General features: G+C 44.9%; 1 protein-coding gene across 1 annotated transcript in view; it reads right to left on the reverse strand.

The window, feature by feature from the left end:
• Positions 1–19,444, reverse strand: part of CFAP68 (cilia and flagella associated protein 68) — a 221,501-nt gene that overhangs the window by 90,295 nt on the left and 111,762 nt on the right. Inside the window, exon 2 of the mRNA XM_086958850.1 lies at positions 8,042–8,267. Within this exon, the coding sequence (XP_086814976.1) occupies positions 8,042–8,266 (225 nt within the window). The 5' untranslated portion in view covers position 8,267. The remainder of the gene's footprint in view (positions 1–8,041; positions 8,268–19,444) is intronic.

Consider the following 19,444-nt stretch of genomic DNA (forward strand, 5'->3'; position numbering starts at 1 on the left):
AATAGTCCCAAGGCAGCACAACGTGCTGAGTTCTGGACGGCACCCAGGTGATGTCACCTGGGTGCCGCACTGGTTTTTGGGCTCCTACAATGCAGCTCAGAAAAACAGCGTGGGGCGTCCCGGGTGGTGCGGGGGGAGGCCTCGTCAGTAGCGGTCTGTTGTGCGAATAGTCCCAAGGCAGCAGAACGCGCTGAGATGTGGATGGCACCCAGGTGATGTCCAGTAAACTGCCGCACTGGTTTTGGTATCCTACAATGCTGCTCCGAAAATTGGCGTGGGGCGGCCCGGGGGGGGGCATGGGGGAGGCGGCGTGAACGGGCCTCCCCAGGTGGCGGCCATCCAGCTGAGTTGCGCCCGCTCTTGCGGCTACAGCGTCTCGCTCACCATGTAGTTGAGTTGCTCCCACTCTTGCAGTGCAGCGATAGGCGGCTGCCACAGGACTCTTAAAATGGCGGCCGGCTCTTCGGTTTTGGGCCTGGTCCACTAAAATGGCCCTGGGACACCTTGGAACTCGGACGCTTGCCTGCTAGGGCTTGGGCTCCATTCTCGAAAGCGTCCCCTCAGCCGTGAAGATTCTACAAAAGTCTTGGGGGCCCTCGACTCCTGCAGGCTTCCGGTAGGGAGCGGCTTCCATGATTGCTCGCGGAATGACCACGACGGAGCCACGAGATGGTGGTGCTCTCATGCTGACGCCAGCTTTAGTCTGAAACATCCAGAAACAAGGTGGGGCTTTCATCATTTAGGAAAAAAAAATGTTCTAAACCAATGAAAAGTGTTATTTTTAGGTCATATGACCAAGCCTTCCATCTTTAGGAAACCAAAAGTAAAATGAACCAATGAAAAGTTTTATAAACAAGTCACATGACCTGTTATGCGGCATAGGGCTACAAAAAGCGTAGAAAATTCGTTGGCACGTGAGGCGGCGTCAGTAGCGGACCGATGTGCGAATAGGCCGAAGGCAGCACAACGCGCCGAGATCCGGATGGCACCGAGGTGGTGTCCAGCAAATTGCCGTACTGGTGTGGCCATCCTACAATGCTGCGCCGAAAGACGGCGTGTCCAGCTGAGTTTCGGTCACTCTTGCGGTACAGTGACTCGAACGCGCCGAGATCCGGATGGCACCGAGGTTGTGTCCAGCAAGTTGCCGCACTGGTGTGGCCATCCTACAATGCTGCGCCGAAAGTCGGCGTGGGGTGCCCCGTTGGCTTATGAGGTGATGTCAGTAGTGGACCGATGTGTGAATAGGTCGGAACCAGCACAAGGCGCCAAGATCCAAATGGCAAGTCCTGGATGTTGAGTGCCATAGTTGAGAGTTCTGAGCAGTGCTTGTAAGACTATCTGAAGCTTATTTGCACCTGCTGCAGCTTCACTATTGCCCGAGGTGGTGTCCAGCAAATTGCCGCACTGGTGTGGCCATCCTACAATGCTGCGCCGAAAGACGGCGTGTTCAGCTGAGTTCCGGTCACTCTTGCGGTACAGTGACTCGAACGCGCCGAGATCCGGATGGCACCGAGGTTGTGTCCAGCAAGTTGCCGCACTGGTGTGGCCATCCTACAATGCTGCGCCGAAAGTCGGTGTGGAGTGCCCCGTTGGCTTATGAGGTGATGTCAGTAGTGGACCGATGTGTGAATAGGTCGGAACCAGCACAAGGCGCCAAGATCCGAATGGCAAGTCCTGGATGTTGAGTGCCATCGTTGAGAGTTCTGAGCAGTGCTTGTAAGACTGTCTGAAGCTTATTTGCACCTGCTGCAGCTTCACTATTGCCCTGGCGTGGCCAAAGATCGCCCATGACATAGGCGGCCGGCTCCCGAGGTCCGGCGGAACTTTTTTCCTTTTCCTTTCTGCTTCTTGTCCCACAATCCGTTTCACCTGAAGACACGACCAGGTCCCTGAATGTGTGCAGGGGGACGCTATTGATTGAATGAAAATGGCGGCTTGACACAAAGCTGACTCAAGCGTTGCTGTTGATGCTATACAGACAAAAATTGGTTTTCAGTTTGTACATTCTTCAGGATTTTTTTTTCCATCCAAGGCTGATTGAGAGTTTGTAGAAAAATGGCTTCAGATTTTCCACATATTACTCTTCAACATTCTTCCTAAATGTAACAATGTGAGACTCACTAGGAGAACGGCTGTTTATCTTTCCTTTCAAAATGCTGCCAACAATATTTTCTGAATGGAAGACACCATCTTGTAGCATAAAGGGCCGAAAGGGGTTCTGGTCTGGCCGATGGTTGGTGGAGACATTTTGACTATATCTTGGACCTGCCGGCCTCGCCCAAAATGGCGCCGGTATAAATGGGACTCGTAACTCCTTGTTGTGTACTGGTTGAACAACCTTGATATCACGAGATATGAATGCAGTTTTGATGCTCATGGCGGGCGGGGACGAGAATTGATTGAATATTTCGACATCCCTATTGATATTAAGTTCTGATGTGTTATTGATTACTGTACTATTGAAAGTTCGAATTAACGTCACCCATGGTACTTGCACGCAAATGTATATCTAGATAACTTTTTTGTAAGTGGCCCTGTCGTATTTTAATTACAAAATGTACGTCCACCGATTCCGCAACTGTTAGACACCTTAGTTCTTGCAACCTAATGGCTCGTTCGTTACGTTCCTCTATAATGTAAATGTCTCCTCATCATATACGATTTCAGTTTGCTCCGTGGCCGGCCCACGTGGTTATAGGCCCGTATTTGTATACTGACATTTTCACAATAAAGGTTTTTAAAACAAAACATGGTAGTAGTATTTACATTGGTAAAGTTTTTACTTTTAGTCACTGTTTTCGAATCAGTAAAAGGCAAGTGAAATAAAGCAGTCCAATTACATGACGGATAAAAGGTATAATATGTAGGAACGCAGTAAAGATAAATGGTCAAGGGCAGTTGTGTTTTCCACTCCTGCAACATAAAGTGATCGATAAGAATCTGATAATCAGGCGTATCGGCGACTAAGACAGCAGGCCGAGTCTCTTTTACTCAACGGCTCCGTCATGGAACGAAGAAACGCCCTTTTTCTCGAAAAATATATTTTACTTGCAGGACAGTTGAAATTTTTCCGGGAAAGTACATTAGCCTGGAATATTATAACATATATGTTATAAAAAAAAAAGTTCGAAATCAATAAAAAGCGTATTTTTTAGGTCATATGACCAAGCTTTTCATTATTAAAATAACAAAAGTAAAATGAACCAATAAAAAGTTTTATTAACAAGTCACATGACCTGTTATGCTTACGTTACGCGCTGCGCGCCGCGCCCCGGATCACTTCCGGGTGCGCTAACGCGGCGTGTCATATAACGCATTACGCGACAACGTAGGTCAAGAATATAGTCAAAATGTCTCCACCAACCAGCGTTCGGAACACAACCCCTTTCAGCAGTCCAAAAAGTTCTGTAAAATGACAACAGAGGGGACAGGCAATAAGAACCATCAGTCAAAGAGGGGAGGGCAAGTTCTTCTCTACCGGGTCATGTTGGGGCGCTACCGGAACTGATCGAATTGGTAGTCTACAGTGTTTCTGGATGTTTCAGACTAAAGCTGGCGTCAGCATGAGAGCACTACCATCTCGTAGCTCCGTCGTGGCCATTCCACGAGCAGACATGGCAGCCGCTCCCCACCAGAAGCCTGCGGGAGTCGGGGGCCCCCAAGACTTTTGTAGAATCTTCACGGCTGAGGGGACGCTTTCGAGAATGGGACCCAAGCCCTATCAGGGAAGCGTCCGAGTTCCAAGGTGTCCCAGGGCCATTTTAGTGGACCACGCCCAAATCTGAAGAGCCGGCCGCCATTTTGAGAGTCCTGTGGCAGTCGCCTATCGTTGCATCGCAAGAGCGGGAGCAACTCAACTACATGGTGAGCGAGACGCTGTAGTCGCAAGAGCGGGCGGTAAACAGCTGAATGGCGGAAGAGGCACAGTGTAGCAAAAGCGGGCGGAATGGCAACTAAAACGGTAAAGGGGCGCCCCACTACAGCGTGTCTTCAGGTCAAACAGATTGTGGGACAAGGTCCAGAATAGAAGAGTCATCAAAAGGCAAAAAGTTCCGCCGGACCCCGGGAGCCGGCCGCCTATGTCGGGGGCGATCTCAGGCTAAACCGGTGCTATAAGACTTGGGGAGGGGGTCGGAGCCAAGCGTCTTCTCCGAGTCCGTGCCATCACACCGCCCCTCGGGGGCCTCCGTCAAGCGGTTTAGGGAGGTACCTATATCCACATATCACATTGTTTTTAAATGCAGTCAGGTCCACAAACGACACTCACTTACTTTGAGAATAGTGAAGCTGCAGTAGGTGGAAATAAGCTTCAGACAGTGTCACAAGCGCTGCTCAGAACTCTGAACTATGGCACCCAACATCCAGAACTTATGCCATTTGAGAATGGCAGTGACATTGAAGCAACTCAGGGACCAAAACCATTAACGTACTTTCACGTATGAAAATCTTACTTGGGGAGGGGGCAGGAGCGAAGCGCCCCCTCCCAGTCCGCGCCACCACACCGTATGTTGAAAATCTGAAGCCATCGTTCTACAAACTCAACCAACCTTGGATGGAAAAATCTAGGAAAATGTACAAACTGAAAACCAGTTTTGGTCTGCATAGCATCAGTAGCAACGCTTGCTATCAGAGTGCATGAGTTTCATGCTCGATCGATTGAGCTAGCCGGATCGGGCAATAAAAAGTATAAAATAGTTATGTAAATAGTTATTTAATAAAATGTTTTACCCTGTTTCTTTGCTGGTGTGTTGTCTATATTTTTAATATTTGCATAGGGTTTGTCGTTATTTTGGGCGGGGTGGGTGACGGAGCCGAGCTGTCTTGCAGCCCTCATGGTGTGGAGCTCAGTTCATCTCACTATTTTCGTATTTCTCATGAAGGGTTGTTCCTAATATTTCTATTTTAGCGAGGTCAAAAAGAGATCCAATTAGTGGCCTACTGATTTTGCTCGATTAATTTTATTTTTTTACACGATTTTTCACTATCTGCAAAGACTAAACAGAGTATTGCGACTTTGTGCTTGTTTGTAAATAGAGAATGAACCAAAGAGAATCAATTGTAAAACAGTAAATGCTTGGATAACAATCAATCAAATGGAGAGACAAGCAGGCAGGACGGATTACAACGGGGGTAAAGGCCTGCGTTAACTACTCTTCACTATCTGCAAAGAGAGAGTACTACTAAGAGAAAAGAGGGGAGGGGGGCAGCGTTCAAAGCACATCAGCGTGCATAAACACGAAAAAGTTTTCACCTATCACGTACTTAACATTTTACAGCTTTTGATATTTGCTATTAAAAAACCAATGAAATTCACTGAAAAAACCATAGGTTATAGGCCATATATAGTTAGGAATTTGCATTTACAAAACCTTGAAAATTCACTGAAAAAACCATTGGTTATAGACCATATATAGTTAGGGATTAGCCTTTTCAAAACCTTATTTTACTCACACAAAACCATTGAAATTTCATATATAGTTAGTTCCACTAACTATATATCGCGCACCCGCAATCCACTGCTGATGATGTCACATATTACATCATTCATGACATGGTTAGTGACATCACTGATGACATCACTGATGACATCTCAAATGATATCACTGATGACATCTCAAATGACATCACTGATGACATCTCAAATGACATCACTGATGACATCTCAAATGACATCACTGATAAAATCACTGATAACATCTCATTTGACATGACTGATCACATCACTGATGATATCATTCATGTGATAATACCATGAACCTCTTCAGACTCTAATATAACCTTAGATACAATCAGTGTAAACAGACAGTCACAGACTGTCACTCATCCATGGAGTTACTCACACCTAGTCAGTTATGCAAAAAATCAATCACACCTCCATTTTCTCAACTATACAGTTATACACACCTTACTTATTCAAACATATACTAACACATATTTACTTTACTCTGTTATACAATCCCTGATACATGTTCACAATGATCCATACAGCCACTCACACATTCACTGGCTCTTATGCACAGTTATTTATATATGTCAACTCTCACATGTACTGTGTTTTACATATGTACTTACTTTGACATGTAGCACTGAGATATCCATTCACTCACTAATACACTCATGCACAGTCAACCGCCCATACAGCTGTTTCCACATGCACTTTTGAACCCATACATATAGTGAATCAACTACTCACACATCTATGTACAGAGTCACACACCTCCCAGCCACCCATACACACACACTCAGTTTCCCATACAAATACTTGGACAACCAATGAATAACCCATACAGTTACTCATATAGCTACTGATCAACATATGCAGCAGTTTGTAGAACAACAGATATAATGATGCACAAATTAAAACAGTTTAGTCACTAACCCATGCACTCAGTGAGACACATTTAATCACTCACTCATACAGTCAGTCATGCACCTACTAAATCCTTCATCCAGACACTTATACATCCACTCATTCTTCAATATGTAAGACATATTTTAACTTTACAGAAACATACAGTCACTGGATGTTGTCATCAGTGATGTCATCAGTGATGTCATTTGAGATGTCATCAGTGATGTCATCAGTGATGTCACTAACCATGTCATGAATGATGTAATATGTGACATCATCAGCAGTGGATTGCGGGTGCGCGATATATAGTTAGTGGAACTAACTATATATGAAATTTCAATGGTTTTGTGTGAGTAAAATAAGGTTTTGAAAAGGCTAATCCCTAACTATATATGGTCTATAACCAATGGTTTTTTCAGAGAGGTTTCCAATAAAAACTCCTTTACTGCAGCCATTGGGTCCGTGTCTTCGTTTCCACAGCAGGAGTGTGGCGTTTGAAGATTTGTACTTTTTATATATATATATATATATATATATATATATATATATATATATATATATATATATATATATATATATATATATATCAAATGCTCCAAAACACCAGCCGGTTGCACTCATGAGCGGGTGCACGCCAAAACGGGGGTGTACCCGTTGTATTTATCACAGCTACAAACGATCCACGAATCCTTAATTCGTAAAGAAAGCAGCACACTCAGGGGTAGTTCCACATAGATTTAATGAGGGAACTTACAGCATACGACGCGTTTCGCCAGAGGGCTTCGTCAAGATATGCCTTTGCCTCCTCCAGCTTGATTAGTGCTTGCCTTTTGTGTCGCATCTGGTTTTTTCTTATTTTTGAACATCCCAAGTTCCGCCTCTCTCCTCTCTGCCTCGCTAAACATGATGTAAGGTAGTGCAACCGCAACTACCTGTGTGAACACGCTGTTTCCCCCTTCGCTCAGAGTAAAATGCCAGCGCCCAACCAAGTTCAAATAGTCAGTATAGCGCACACCGCGCCTTACCCAAATGATACAAACGCCAGGAATGATGCGAGTCAGATGAAACCTCGCGGCGGTATCTTCAGGATCCGGGCAATGCGGTGTAGGGTTGCAGGCAAACTCGGTGCAGCCAGTAATCCAAATCAAATGCTCCAAAACACCAGCCGGTTGCACTCATGAGCGGGTGCACGCCAAAACGGGGGTGTACCCGTTGTATTTATCACAGCTACAAACGATCCACGAATCCTTAATTCGTAAAGAAAGCAGCACACTCAGGGGTAGTTCCACATAGATTTAATGAGGGAACTTACAGCATACGACGCGTTTCGCCAGAGGGCTTCGTCAAGATGTGGCATATCTTGACGAAGCCCTCTGGCGAAACGCGTCGTATGCTGTAAGTTCCCTCATTAAATCTATGTGGAACTACCCCTGAGTGTGCTGCTTTCTTTACGAATTAAGGATTCGTGGATCGTTTGTAGCTGTGATATATATATATATATATATATATATATATATATATATATATATATATATATATATATATTTTAATAGTCAGACATCTCTGAAATTGATTTGGACCTCACTAGGGGAGAGAAAGTGCTACACAAAGAATAATACATCACAATACAATAAAATAAAGTATCTTGGATACATTATTTCTTTTGCAAAAACTATATTGCATTCTTACCTGTGATGGAAGTGGTTTTCGTTCTCGAATTTTCTTAATATCAAACCTCTCCTGGAACCAATTCCCTAATAGTGTCTTGTTGGAATAGCCATCCTCATTAGTTACACACCTCCAGCCATATTGTTCGAATTTGGACTTGTCAAAGGAGTCGGTCCATACCTCTGCTTGCCCATTAGCTTGAAGCGCTGTGCCATACGATGGAGTCGCCAACAAAAACGATGACATTCTGTGCAAAGAAAGAGAATCACGTCCAAAAGTGTCAAAGACTATGTCAGAAAATGGCAGCTGCCAAGATACAAGATGGTGGCACTGTGTGCTTGGCTTTCAGCAACACATTCTGTGTTTTTAGTTGAAGAGCTCAGATTGTGATGAAGTATAGCCTAAAATGCTACTGTAATTGTATCTGACACTCTAACTGCACTACCCTTTCAAGTACCCATCCAGAACTGTCACAAATGGCATAAAGATATTCTAAATAGCTGGATTTGTAAATTATTCTCATTTAGATGTATTGTATGTAAATGTATCCAATGTGAATTTCCAGAAAATCATTGATAGAGTCATCAAGTGGTTACCAAGGTTAACACCGAACTCTTTCAAGAAAGGGGATTTCTAACGGTGGAGTGCACCTCCAGGGTGGTTATTTGACCAGTCTGAGGATGCTAGTCTCCAAGCAGAAAAACAAGCGAGAAGACTGCGATTTTGGGGCATTAGTAAAAAGGTGACGGGCGCAATGCACCCTCTTGTGTACACTGGATTAGTATTCAGTTATAAAAACTATTTATAAAACAAGATTTCTCAGGGGTGATACAATAAGTATAAATTCACATTCTGAGTGTAATTTAAATATGTTTCATTGTATATTTAACGCATAGTCTACATTTGGAATGCAGAATTATTCCGTTAGTTCAACATAAGTGGTAATCAGTGTGTTAATGTGATTGGGTAATGTTTCCTTTCAATATTTCACTGGATCTAGTGTTCCCCTGAATCCATGGTATGATCAGATTATACATCTCAAGTTTGAATACTTACATAAAAAACACAATTCTTTCCTTTGTGTTAATATGAAACACATGAAAAAGCCCTGAGGAAGCAATTGATATACATCAATTGATACAATTGTGAAATGTGTGTTGGCCACTGAGTCCAATGCGCCCCTATCAGTGAATGAAAGGTTAAGACCACTAAGTCTTAAGGACACATATGACTAAACGAACTGTCAAAGGAGACATCCCTAAATCAATCACTGATTAGACATTGAAGTTTTTCATTAACAGGAAGGAAGACTGGCTTTGGAATGACCATACACATTGTCAGTGTGGCATGAGCCTGAGGGTCAGTGGAAGGCAGCTTCAATATAAATTCCGCTTGGAGCAAGTCTAACTCAATGTGGAAGCTGTAGTACATAGTGTGGAGTATGGAACATAATACTACCTTATTACCTTAATATCATACCCAAAACATAGAAGACAAAAATAGAGATAACTTAGTGCACAGAGGGAGGGACATATTTTCTATTCTTAATTTACTTCATTAAATGTTTGGAAAAGACAAAACAAAACCAAGGTCAGGTCTGACACATGGCATATAGAATAAACAGGCCCATCATCATTATCATCGCACAGTACAACTCAGAGCAATTTACCCACACATAGAAAAAAAGGGGGAGCACATAGGGATCCCCTTTCAGATGCCAATGCAATGTAGCCTCACAGGTGCACAATTCGTTATCTAAGGTCCAAGGTCTCGGTGCGCAGGGTTCTATGAATATCCGCCGGTGCCCGACCCAGTCTTTCCATATCTTAAAGTATTATTGAGGGCAACCCCTCCCCAGAAAAAACGTGCGCTCCAGGCCCAAGAAGAAATCCATGCCATTGTTTATCCAGCAAGGGTCGGGCCCTGCACTTATCCACTCCCCTGCGATGTGCCTCTTGGCCACATGCAGTCCTAACCATGGGAGGGCCTTCTGGTATCTGCTACCCTCAACATCCCTTGTGATATGGAGCAAGATCAATTTGGGATCCAGAGGAACACTCCAGCCCAGGACTGATCCTAATGCCCTCAGCATCCCCTCCCAGAAGTGCAAGAGGACCGGACAGCCCCAGAATGTGTGTAGTAAAACTCTGTAAACCATGCTGCAGTGCAGATAACTCCTGGAGCCCACAAACCCCACCTTGAAGAGCCCCATCCTTATGAGGTGTAGTGTTTTCAGGTGAATGAGATGGAATTGCGCGGCCACTGCTGCCTCCCTTGGAGCTGCCACCGCCTCTCTCCTATTCTCGTCCTCAAGGTGGCCTAAGTCTTATGTCCATGCCTCCCTCACTCCGATCATAGAATCTGGTTGTTGGCCAGGTAGTGTTTGGTAGAGGGCCAGCAGCTTTTGTATTTTGATGTCAGTAAGCAGAATTTTAGCCTCAAAAGGTGAGTAGGCAGGTATCGCGACATCAGCTGCAAGTATGGGGTGAGATCATTTCGAAGCTGAAGATAACAAAAAAACTGGGGGAGGTGCTTTTGGTATTTCACCTGCAGCTCTGAGAAATCTTTAAGTGATCCGTTCTTGAGAGCATTCCTAACGTTGCAATGCCAATGGCATCCTCGCTGGCAAATCCTCGCAATTCAGATACCTAACCTGGGGAAGTTGAGTACCCCTCCACAGCGGAGTCTCCAATGTCAATCGGTCAGCCCATCCAGCTGCCTTAGTGGCCTCATTCCATTTGATCATCGTCCGGGGCAAAGGGCCGCCATATAGCAAATGTGGAAGGCTATCCTGGCCCAAGATCCAACTCTCTACTGCGTACGCTGGATCCACAAATCCTACGAACCACCAGTCATTAAGTATTAGAAGACACGCCGCTCTGTAGTATTCCAATGGGTTCAGGGTGGCAATACACCCCTCAAAGGTAGATCTGCAGCATTTGGCAGGAGCAATGCGGGATGGTACTCCGTTCCACAGGAGCTCTCTTAACAGAGCATTGGCCTTGACCAAAAAGCATTTTCTTATCGAAAAGGTAACATTTCTGAGTTGTTACAATAGTCTTGGTAGCGAGACCATTCTTAAAGATGGCCGAGCGTCCAAGCAGAGATAGAGGGAGGGAGTTCTAAAACTTGATGTCTCCAGATAGTCTCCCCAGTTGAGCTTGCGCTCGTATGCCAGGGCTCTGTCTGCCATGATAAATACTCCAAGATATTTGAAACCCTGCCATAATACTTTTAGGGTCAAATGTACGACCATTCCATTTTGCGGGTCGCAAATTGTGAATTTTTTGTGACTCGCAATTCGTGACTCACAAAACAGAATATACTAATGTGTCTCAGTCACATTTATTGATTTATAATGGGGTCGCAAATGACCTGCCTCATCAATATTCATGAGGCAGGTTGCAATTTGCGACCCATTGGTAATGGGCTATATCACAGGAATAGTGGCCTGTTGGGGACAGTAGACCACCATACCTGTGTTTACTTTTTGAATAAAGCAATGTTTTTTTCAAATGCTGGCCATTTCCCTTAAAGGAAAATGGGATGTGTTTGAAAGAAAAAAATGAAAAATATTCTTTTAATTTTTTTAAGAGCAGGCCGTGGTCCGTGGGATCACTGCCTGCTCTTAAAAATAAAAAAATATTTCCGCTGCCAAGCACAGAGGCAAAGGTGTCCCCTGGGGACCCCTTCCTGTTTGCCACTGGCTTACCACCAATTTGAAATTGGAGGTAACTGCGATTGTTTTGCGACCACATTTGGGGTTGCAAAACAATAGGATATCCCCTTGCGACTCACAATTAGGAAGGGAAGCCCTTGGCACGCCTCTTCATAAAAGCAACTTGCAAATCAATTTTGTGAGTCGGTAATAGGCTATAGACTCGCAAAATAGGGTTTGTACATGCTACAACCCTTTTTAGCTGTCGCAAATGACCCAATTTTCCATTTGCGACCGCTGAAAACGGTTGTACATGTGGCTCTTAGATTTGGGGCCCAGGAAATGTCTGTCAGGCATCAGTCTATGGGATAGATGTATGATTTTTCTTTGTTAATCCGCAGGCCCAAGTATTTCCCAAAGCCAGTTAGAATTTACAGGGCTCACAGCCCTGAGCTAGAAGGATCATCTAGGAAAAACAGAACATAATGTGTTTATAAGGACATCCTGTCGCCTACTGTCAGGGACTAATAGAAGCCACAGTAAAGAGCGTCAACTCTAACCCATGCTGCTAGGGGCTCTAATGCTAGGACAAAGAGTTGAGGAGAGAGAGGACACCCCTGACGAGTGTCCCACCTTAAAGGAAACTGGGGGAGATATTGGCCCTAACCCATACCCTGGTCTGGAGTTGAGTGTAAAGCAGTGGGATGAAGCCAATATATTTGGGGGGAAATTATAAATGCACCAGCAGTGTGAAGAGGTATTCCCAGTCTACCGAGTCAAACGGTTTCTGACAGCCAACCATGAGTAGGGCTTGATGGGCCACCATGCTTGCACTCATCTTGTTAGAGTTGTTGACCCTTCTAATGTTGTGCCTAGTGGCTCTCCGAGGCATAAACCCTGACTGATTGGGATGTACCAGCTTCCCAATCACCCCCGGCAGTCTATTGGCCATCACCTTAGTCCATATTTTACCTTCTGTGTTTAACAGGGAGATTCGGTGGTATTCCCCACAGCTTGTGCCTATGTGGTTAGATTTCGGGATCACCACTATGTCGGTCATAAAGAGATCTTGAGGCAGCTGGCTGGCCTCTCTCTGAGCCTCCTGGAATCTTCGTAACAAAAACGGTCCCACCTGAGGCCACAAGAGCTTCCAAAACTCCGCTGAGGCCCAATACTTTACGGACTGAAGCTGCATCTGGGCTTCCCCCAACTCCTTTAATGTGACAGTTGCCTCCAGTCTCTCCCTTTCATCTAGTCTCAATTTGGGCATTGGTGTTCCAACACGAAGCGTTGCATCTCTGGCTGTCTCTCCTCCCAGTTGAGGCTGTATAGCCATTTGTAGTAAGTGGAAAAAGAGTCTACTATGTCCACACTGCCGGTGATGTGCATAATGAGGTTGATGGAGCAAGGATTCGCACGAAAGCGACTTGCTTGTATTCAAGAACCTCGAATAACGTTAACGAATTAACCAATATGTTGTTTTACTAATTTGCCCCTCTTTCTTCATTATTTGGGTATCCGAGTGAAGCTTGCTTATGTGTTTTCTAATCCTAATATGCTTTCAAATAAAATGGCTGCTGCTACGCGGGAATGTCTACTGCACATGCGTCGGTCATACCCACGTGACATGACGTACTCGCAGCTTTGGAGGGAATTTGTTGCTTCCACGCACTAGAGATAATATGGCTGCTTTGTGTTCTCATATGCAAGAAGCTTGCACTGCTGCTTTTGCTAAGCTGTTTATTCTGCTTAATCCTAATGCTATAAGTTTATTATAAAGTAATGGGTATAGTGTAGAGATTCATGGTATACAGTGTATTCATTTTATTCTGTGTCCTAAAATTGTTTCCTTTATTTTTCATGTATCGTAATATTTGGGCCTGGGAGGTGCTATTTACTCCATCTTGGAAGCCTTTTCCGCGCATGACAGTCTGCAGCAAGAGGATGAACTCTGTGTTATTGAAATCAAGCCAAAGACAGTCACAGCCATGATGTGCCTGGGAAGATGACTTCTGACCCGGCTAGAAGAAGCTAAATTGCATACAATGTATTGGTCAATAGAACATCAATTGTTAGGTGAAATAGAGATGTCATGGGAGTGTACATTGATGGGACGAGAAGGAAAAATTATTATTCAACACTGAAGTAACAGAAATTGAGGTGGTGTGATGACCTCTCCTCCTCTTTTGTCCAATCGAAATTGGGGATCCTTACACTTGCATATCAACAAGAAGAGAGGTAGGGAGAGACAACACTCATATTCCCCACTGAACATAATGAACAACAATGAAAGAGTGTTAGTAACTTTAAAGAAAAAGGGTATTCGAGCACACAAGAGAACAACACCTATTTGGTGTGTCTAGAAAGCCCTCACTCACCGACCTGGTCGGTGACATGCTTCATCATTGGGCCCCACTGGGAGTGACCGAGTGCCACCCCAGTGTGCTTCAACGCCAGATTTACTGCGGAGCGGGTAACGTGAAGATGTGAGAGCTAAGTGATCGTGTTAGTGATTAGGAAATGTGAAAGTGGTGGGTTAAAAATGCCTTAGTTATATCAAAAAATGTTTTATTGGCTGATCAATAAGACATACTAAAAATGTGTTGGAAACCTAGACCAAATGAGTTGATTGGTCTGTTTCCAGTAATATTAGGTGATGGTCAACATGTTTCTGCCAATGTCGGTTTTATTTACCTGATACAGTAAAGATGCCAACAAGGGAATTTGTTCAAAAATTGAATCGCAGGTGATTGATCGCATAAACTTTTGTGCTTCTGAGCAACTAAATTAGATTAATTCCTGCTATTGTTATAATTTGTCCCATGGATTTGGACACAGTAATCAAAATGTGGAGACGCTGATTCAATACGTTGGTCCCATCATCTTTTCTTGCTCAAATATTCTTCAAGAGAAGGTCGTTTGAAACTGCAAGTCAACACAATCCTCCAGAACTGTGTGGATGTAGACAATATGCAGGGGGTCTCTACTCTCTAAAGATTAAATTGTCCTGAGGATGGCCTTAAGGATGTAACAACTACAAGGCCGAAACGTCGACTTTTTTAGTCCATATCTTGCAAGTTTAAATAATTACGACAACTGAATCATTGTTTTAGGTTGTGCAAGATGCATTGTTATCTATTTATTAAGAGTGGACTACAGCACAAGTTGATGTGAAGAAAAATTCATTTATTTCTTGTCCATTTGTTTTTGAGGAAATTTGTATTTATTGTAACAGTACCCTTTTAGAACAAATTTATATAAAGAGATATTGTCAAAATTAATATCCGTGTAGCATTTCTTCTTTAGTATTTTGATTACTGTGTCCAAATCCATGGGACAAATTATAACAATAGTAGGAATTAATCTAATTTAGTTGATCAGAAGCACAAAAGTTTATGCGATCAATCACCTGCGATTCAATTTTTGAACAAATTCCCTTGTTGGCATCTTTACTGTATCAAACTTTAGCCGAAGCTCGCAAGGGTTTATTGGGTCACCCACCTTTTATATAACCTGGTTTTATTTACCTGGCATTCGTCAGGACCTGAGGTGGACTATACCCCGGCGGTATGGACACACTAAGGCCCACCCTACCCAGGGACGTGAAAGTAAAAAGTCGTCAGAAAAAGTGAAAGCAAAAAGGGAAAACAAAAATTCCCTTTAGGGTCTCTCAATTCGGGGGGCCGTAAAAATTAAAATGCACCTGTGGATGGAAACAACACAGACATACAGGTAGAGACAAACAAACAATTAGTTTTCTCAGATCAGAAGTATATTGGTTGTATTCGGTGACTTTGTGCTCGAGTGGTATAAAAACACCTGTACCCACACACTAGCTGGTAAGTTTAGGCTCCGCCTGTGGGTGTGGGCTGATCTGCGTCAGAAATGGCAGATCGGTGCAATGGCGATCAAAGTAATATGACCGCGCCGGTAAGTATTGAAAAATGCACACTGGTGCGCGTGTGTGCTTAGGTGCCAGAGGGCCAATACAGTAGGTGTCACATGGTGGACAAACAGGTCTATAACTCTAACCTCTTAAGCAATGCCTGGCGCGCCGCGTGTGTGTGAGGGACAGATCAATGGGCTAAAGGCCAGTGACCCATCTCCCCCACAGATAAATTCACCCACACACTTAGCACCACTGAAGTGGTCTTCTTTGACGTAGTCATTACCCACACAGGAAACTCGCTGACTACCAAAACTCACTACAAACCCACCGCAAAAAATAATCTGCTTGAGTTCACCAGTTTTCACCCTCGACCTTTAAAGGAAAACCTACCCTACGGACAATACTTGAGGATTAGGCCTAACTGCAGCAACATTGACAACTTCAAACAGCAATCTGCAGGCCTCACTGACAAACTGCAAATGAGAGGATACCCCAATCACATCCTGAATAAAGGCTTCAAACCGGCACGCAATCAACCTCGCAAAGCCCTCCTGGAATCATTTGAGAGACCTCCTGAGGAACCCCCCCTGACCTGTGTGACTACATACAGCAGTCTATCCAATTTGATGAAGAAATCCATCAATAAGAATTGGAAAATTATTACAAGCACGAACAAGACCTGGCAAAAAACACTTTTCTCCTTCAGAAAGGGGCAAAGCTTGAAAGACTCCCTGGTACACACCAGACCGAAGGAAGGTACTTTTGCAACAACATGGATCATCACAGATGCCTGGGGCCTACCCAGAGTCACAGGACACTTTCCATGCTATAACTGCAGCGTTTGCCACCTGACGACAGCAACCAAGACTCTATCGCTGGAACCAAGAAAAATTTGGACACAAAAACTCCACACTAACTGTAACTCTTCCAATGTCATTTACTTAATCACATGTCCCTGCAAGCTACGGTATATCGGGATGACAACCAGGAAAATCAAGCAGAGGATCTGTGAACACAGAAGCAACATAAGGTGTCGGAGAGTGTCCACCAAAATGAGCGATCATTTCCTGCAAGCCAATCATACCACGAACTACCTAAGGTGGACCATAATAGAACATATAATTGAAAGCACGAACATTGCTGACAGACTCTTTGAGAAAGTACAAAGGTGGGTGTAGCGCCTTGGTACCCACCTAAACGGCCTGAATGATGATATACCATGGGCTTCTGTCCTTAAGTAACTGTAGTATGTACAATCTGGGTTATTCAGAATAAACCCACTGGTTTGGCCTGCACACACCCTGACTTTGTTACAAGGCCAGTTCTACCCAACTGTCCAAGTCCATGGTGGGACTACTTCGAATATGAATATCCCTGAAAAAACACTGCTTCCTCATGCAGGGCACCAAACCCCCACCACTGAGGGTATCACAATATTCCCCGCCCATTATTTCGTCCTTTGGCTCATGGCTTTGCGGTCATTTTATTCTTGCAAACTGACAATAACGTAGTTTGCAATTAGCCTAGATGTGTTCTAAGACCCAGTGCATGCTTGGCCTGTTCGAGTCCTCACCACATTGCGGACTAATTTGTAGTCTCAATGTATTTGCATCCTTCTCCATACATTGGGCGCACCTCTGCCCACCACGGGCTCAGTAATTTGTAAGCTGTCACTCGCTTGGGGAAACTACCATTGTGGTACCATACCAGTATGTTATCCACTTTTTAAGCACAATTTTGATCTGAGCACCCCGCGATGACAGTCTCTTTAATTATACTGTAGACGCTCATGGCATCTCGGAGCGCTGAAGTACTATCCTGAGAGGACACCGGAATAACTAATAAAGTTTTTCCCCTTCACACACACAAGTGAGTTAGCACTCTAGTCTCCCTTTCTGGCTAGGCGCTCACACTCTTTGGCGTCAATGGTGATTGGGCAATAACACGCACGATAACCCAGGCCCCGCCCACCCCGGAAATGCGACCGTCCTCGCTTTGAGCTGTCCATATATTCCTTACACCGGGCTCTGCCTCCCATCCTCGAGACCCGGTTCAGAGGGCGCATGCAGGTTTACTAGCAGGTGCCTGGCGTCGCGGGCGTGAGTGTTTCTTAAACCACGGAATCTAATCCAGCTAAGTACTATTTACGGCTTCTTTTAATGTTCTTTTCCTTTTTCGCTTTTTTGTAGGGTGTGCCAAATACACTACCACCCCCCTCCCGAGGTCTATGTGGTGACACTGTCTCACCTTTCAAGTGAGAACCACCTCCATTTCTGTATTTATCTGTGGGGGAGATGGGTCACCCGCCTTTAGCCCATTGATCGGTCCCTCACACACACGCGGCGCGCCAGGCACTGCTTAAGGGCTTAGAGTTATAGACCTGTTTGTCCACCATTGTGACACCTACTGTATTGGACCTCTGCGCACCTAAGCACACACGCGCACCGGTGGGCATTTTTCAATACCTACCGGCACGGTCATAGTACTTTGATCGCCATTTCACCGATCTGCAGTTTCTGACGCAGATCAGCCCTCACCCACAGGTCCAGCCTAAACTTAGCAGCTAGTGTGTGGGTAAAGGTGTTTTTATACCACTCGAGCACAAAGTCACCGAATACAACCGATATACTTCTGAGCTGAGAAAACTAATTGTTTGTTTGTCTCTACCTGTATGTCTGTGTGTTTCGCTCCACAGGTGCATTTTAATTTTTACGGTTCCCCGAATTGAGAGACCCTAAAGGGAATTTTAGTTTTCCCTTTTTGCTTGCACTTTTTCTGACGATTTTTTACTTTCACGTCCCTTGGTAGGGTGGGCCTTAGCTTGTCCATACCGCCGGGGTATAGTCCACCTTAGGTACTGACGAATGCCAGGTAAATAAAACCGACATTGCAGAAACATGTTGACCATCACCTAATATTACTGGAAACAGACGAATCAACTCATTTGGTCTAGGTTTCCAACACAAGGTACTGGCTTCCTGCAGGGCGCGCTGCTGTCGCGCTGCTCTTTTAAACTACCTGTTTTGTATTTGCTTTGTTCTAATTTGATTCTCCCTTGTTTTTAGGCGCTCTCATTTGGGAATAGTCCCTCGCCCTCTCACCTGCATTTAAAGAGTTAAAGCACCGCCGTTTGGCGGGTCCGGGTCCCGGGGTTGGGTCGGTGGGCGCCATCTTGCCTTGGGCTGTGTAGGTTTTTGCACGGGCGCCATCTTGGAGCATCTCTTCGCTCGTGGTGCCATTCGCCTCGCCTATTTAAGGCGGACTTATCTTCTGTCAGTTGGTCAAGGTACTGGCTTCCTGCAGGGCGCGCTGCTCTTTTAAACTACATGTTTTGTATTTGCTTTGTTCTAATTTGATTCTCCCTTGTTTTTAGGCGCTCTCATTTGGGAATAGTCCCTCGCCCTCTCACCTGCATTTAAAGAGTTAAAGCACCGCCATTTGGCGGGTCCGGGTCCCGGGGTTGGGTCGGTGGGCGCCATCTTGCCTTGGGCTGTGTAGGTTTTTGCACGGGCGCCATCTTGGAGCGTCTCTTCGCTCGTGGTGCCATTCGCCTCGCCTATTTAAGGCGGACTTATCTTCTGTCAGTTGGTCAAGGTACTGGCTTCCTGCAGGGCGCGCTGCTGTCGCGCTGCTCTTTTAAACTACCTGTTTTGTATTTGCTTTGTTCTAATTTGATTCTCCCTTGTTTTTAGGCGCTCTCATTTGGGATTAGTCCCTCGCCCTCTCACCTGCATTTAAAGAGTTAAAGCACCGCCGTTTGGCGGGTCCGGGCCCCGGGGTTGGGTCGGTGGGCGCCATCTTGCCTTGGGCTGTTTAGGTTTTTGCACGGGTGCCATCTTGGAGCGTCTCTTCGCTCGTGGTGCCATTCGCCTCGCCT

This window comes from Lissotriton vulgaris, chromosome 2_1 (assembly GCF_964263255.1).
Source record: "Lissotriton vulgaris chromosome 2_1, aLisVul1.2, whole genome shotgun sequence".
Lineage (NCBI taxonomy): Eukaryota > Metazoa > Chordata > Amphibia > Caudata > Salamandridae > Lissotriton > Lissotriton vulgaris.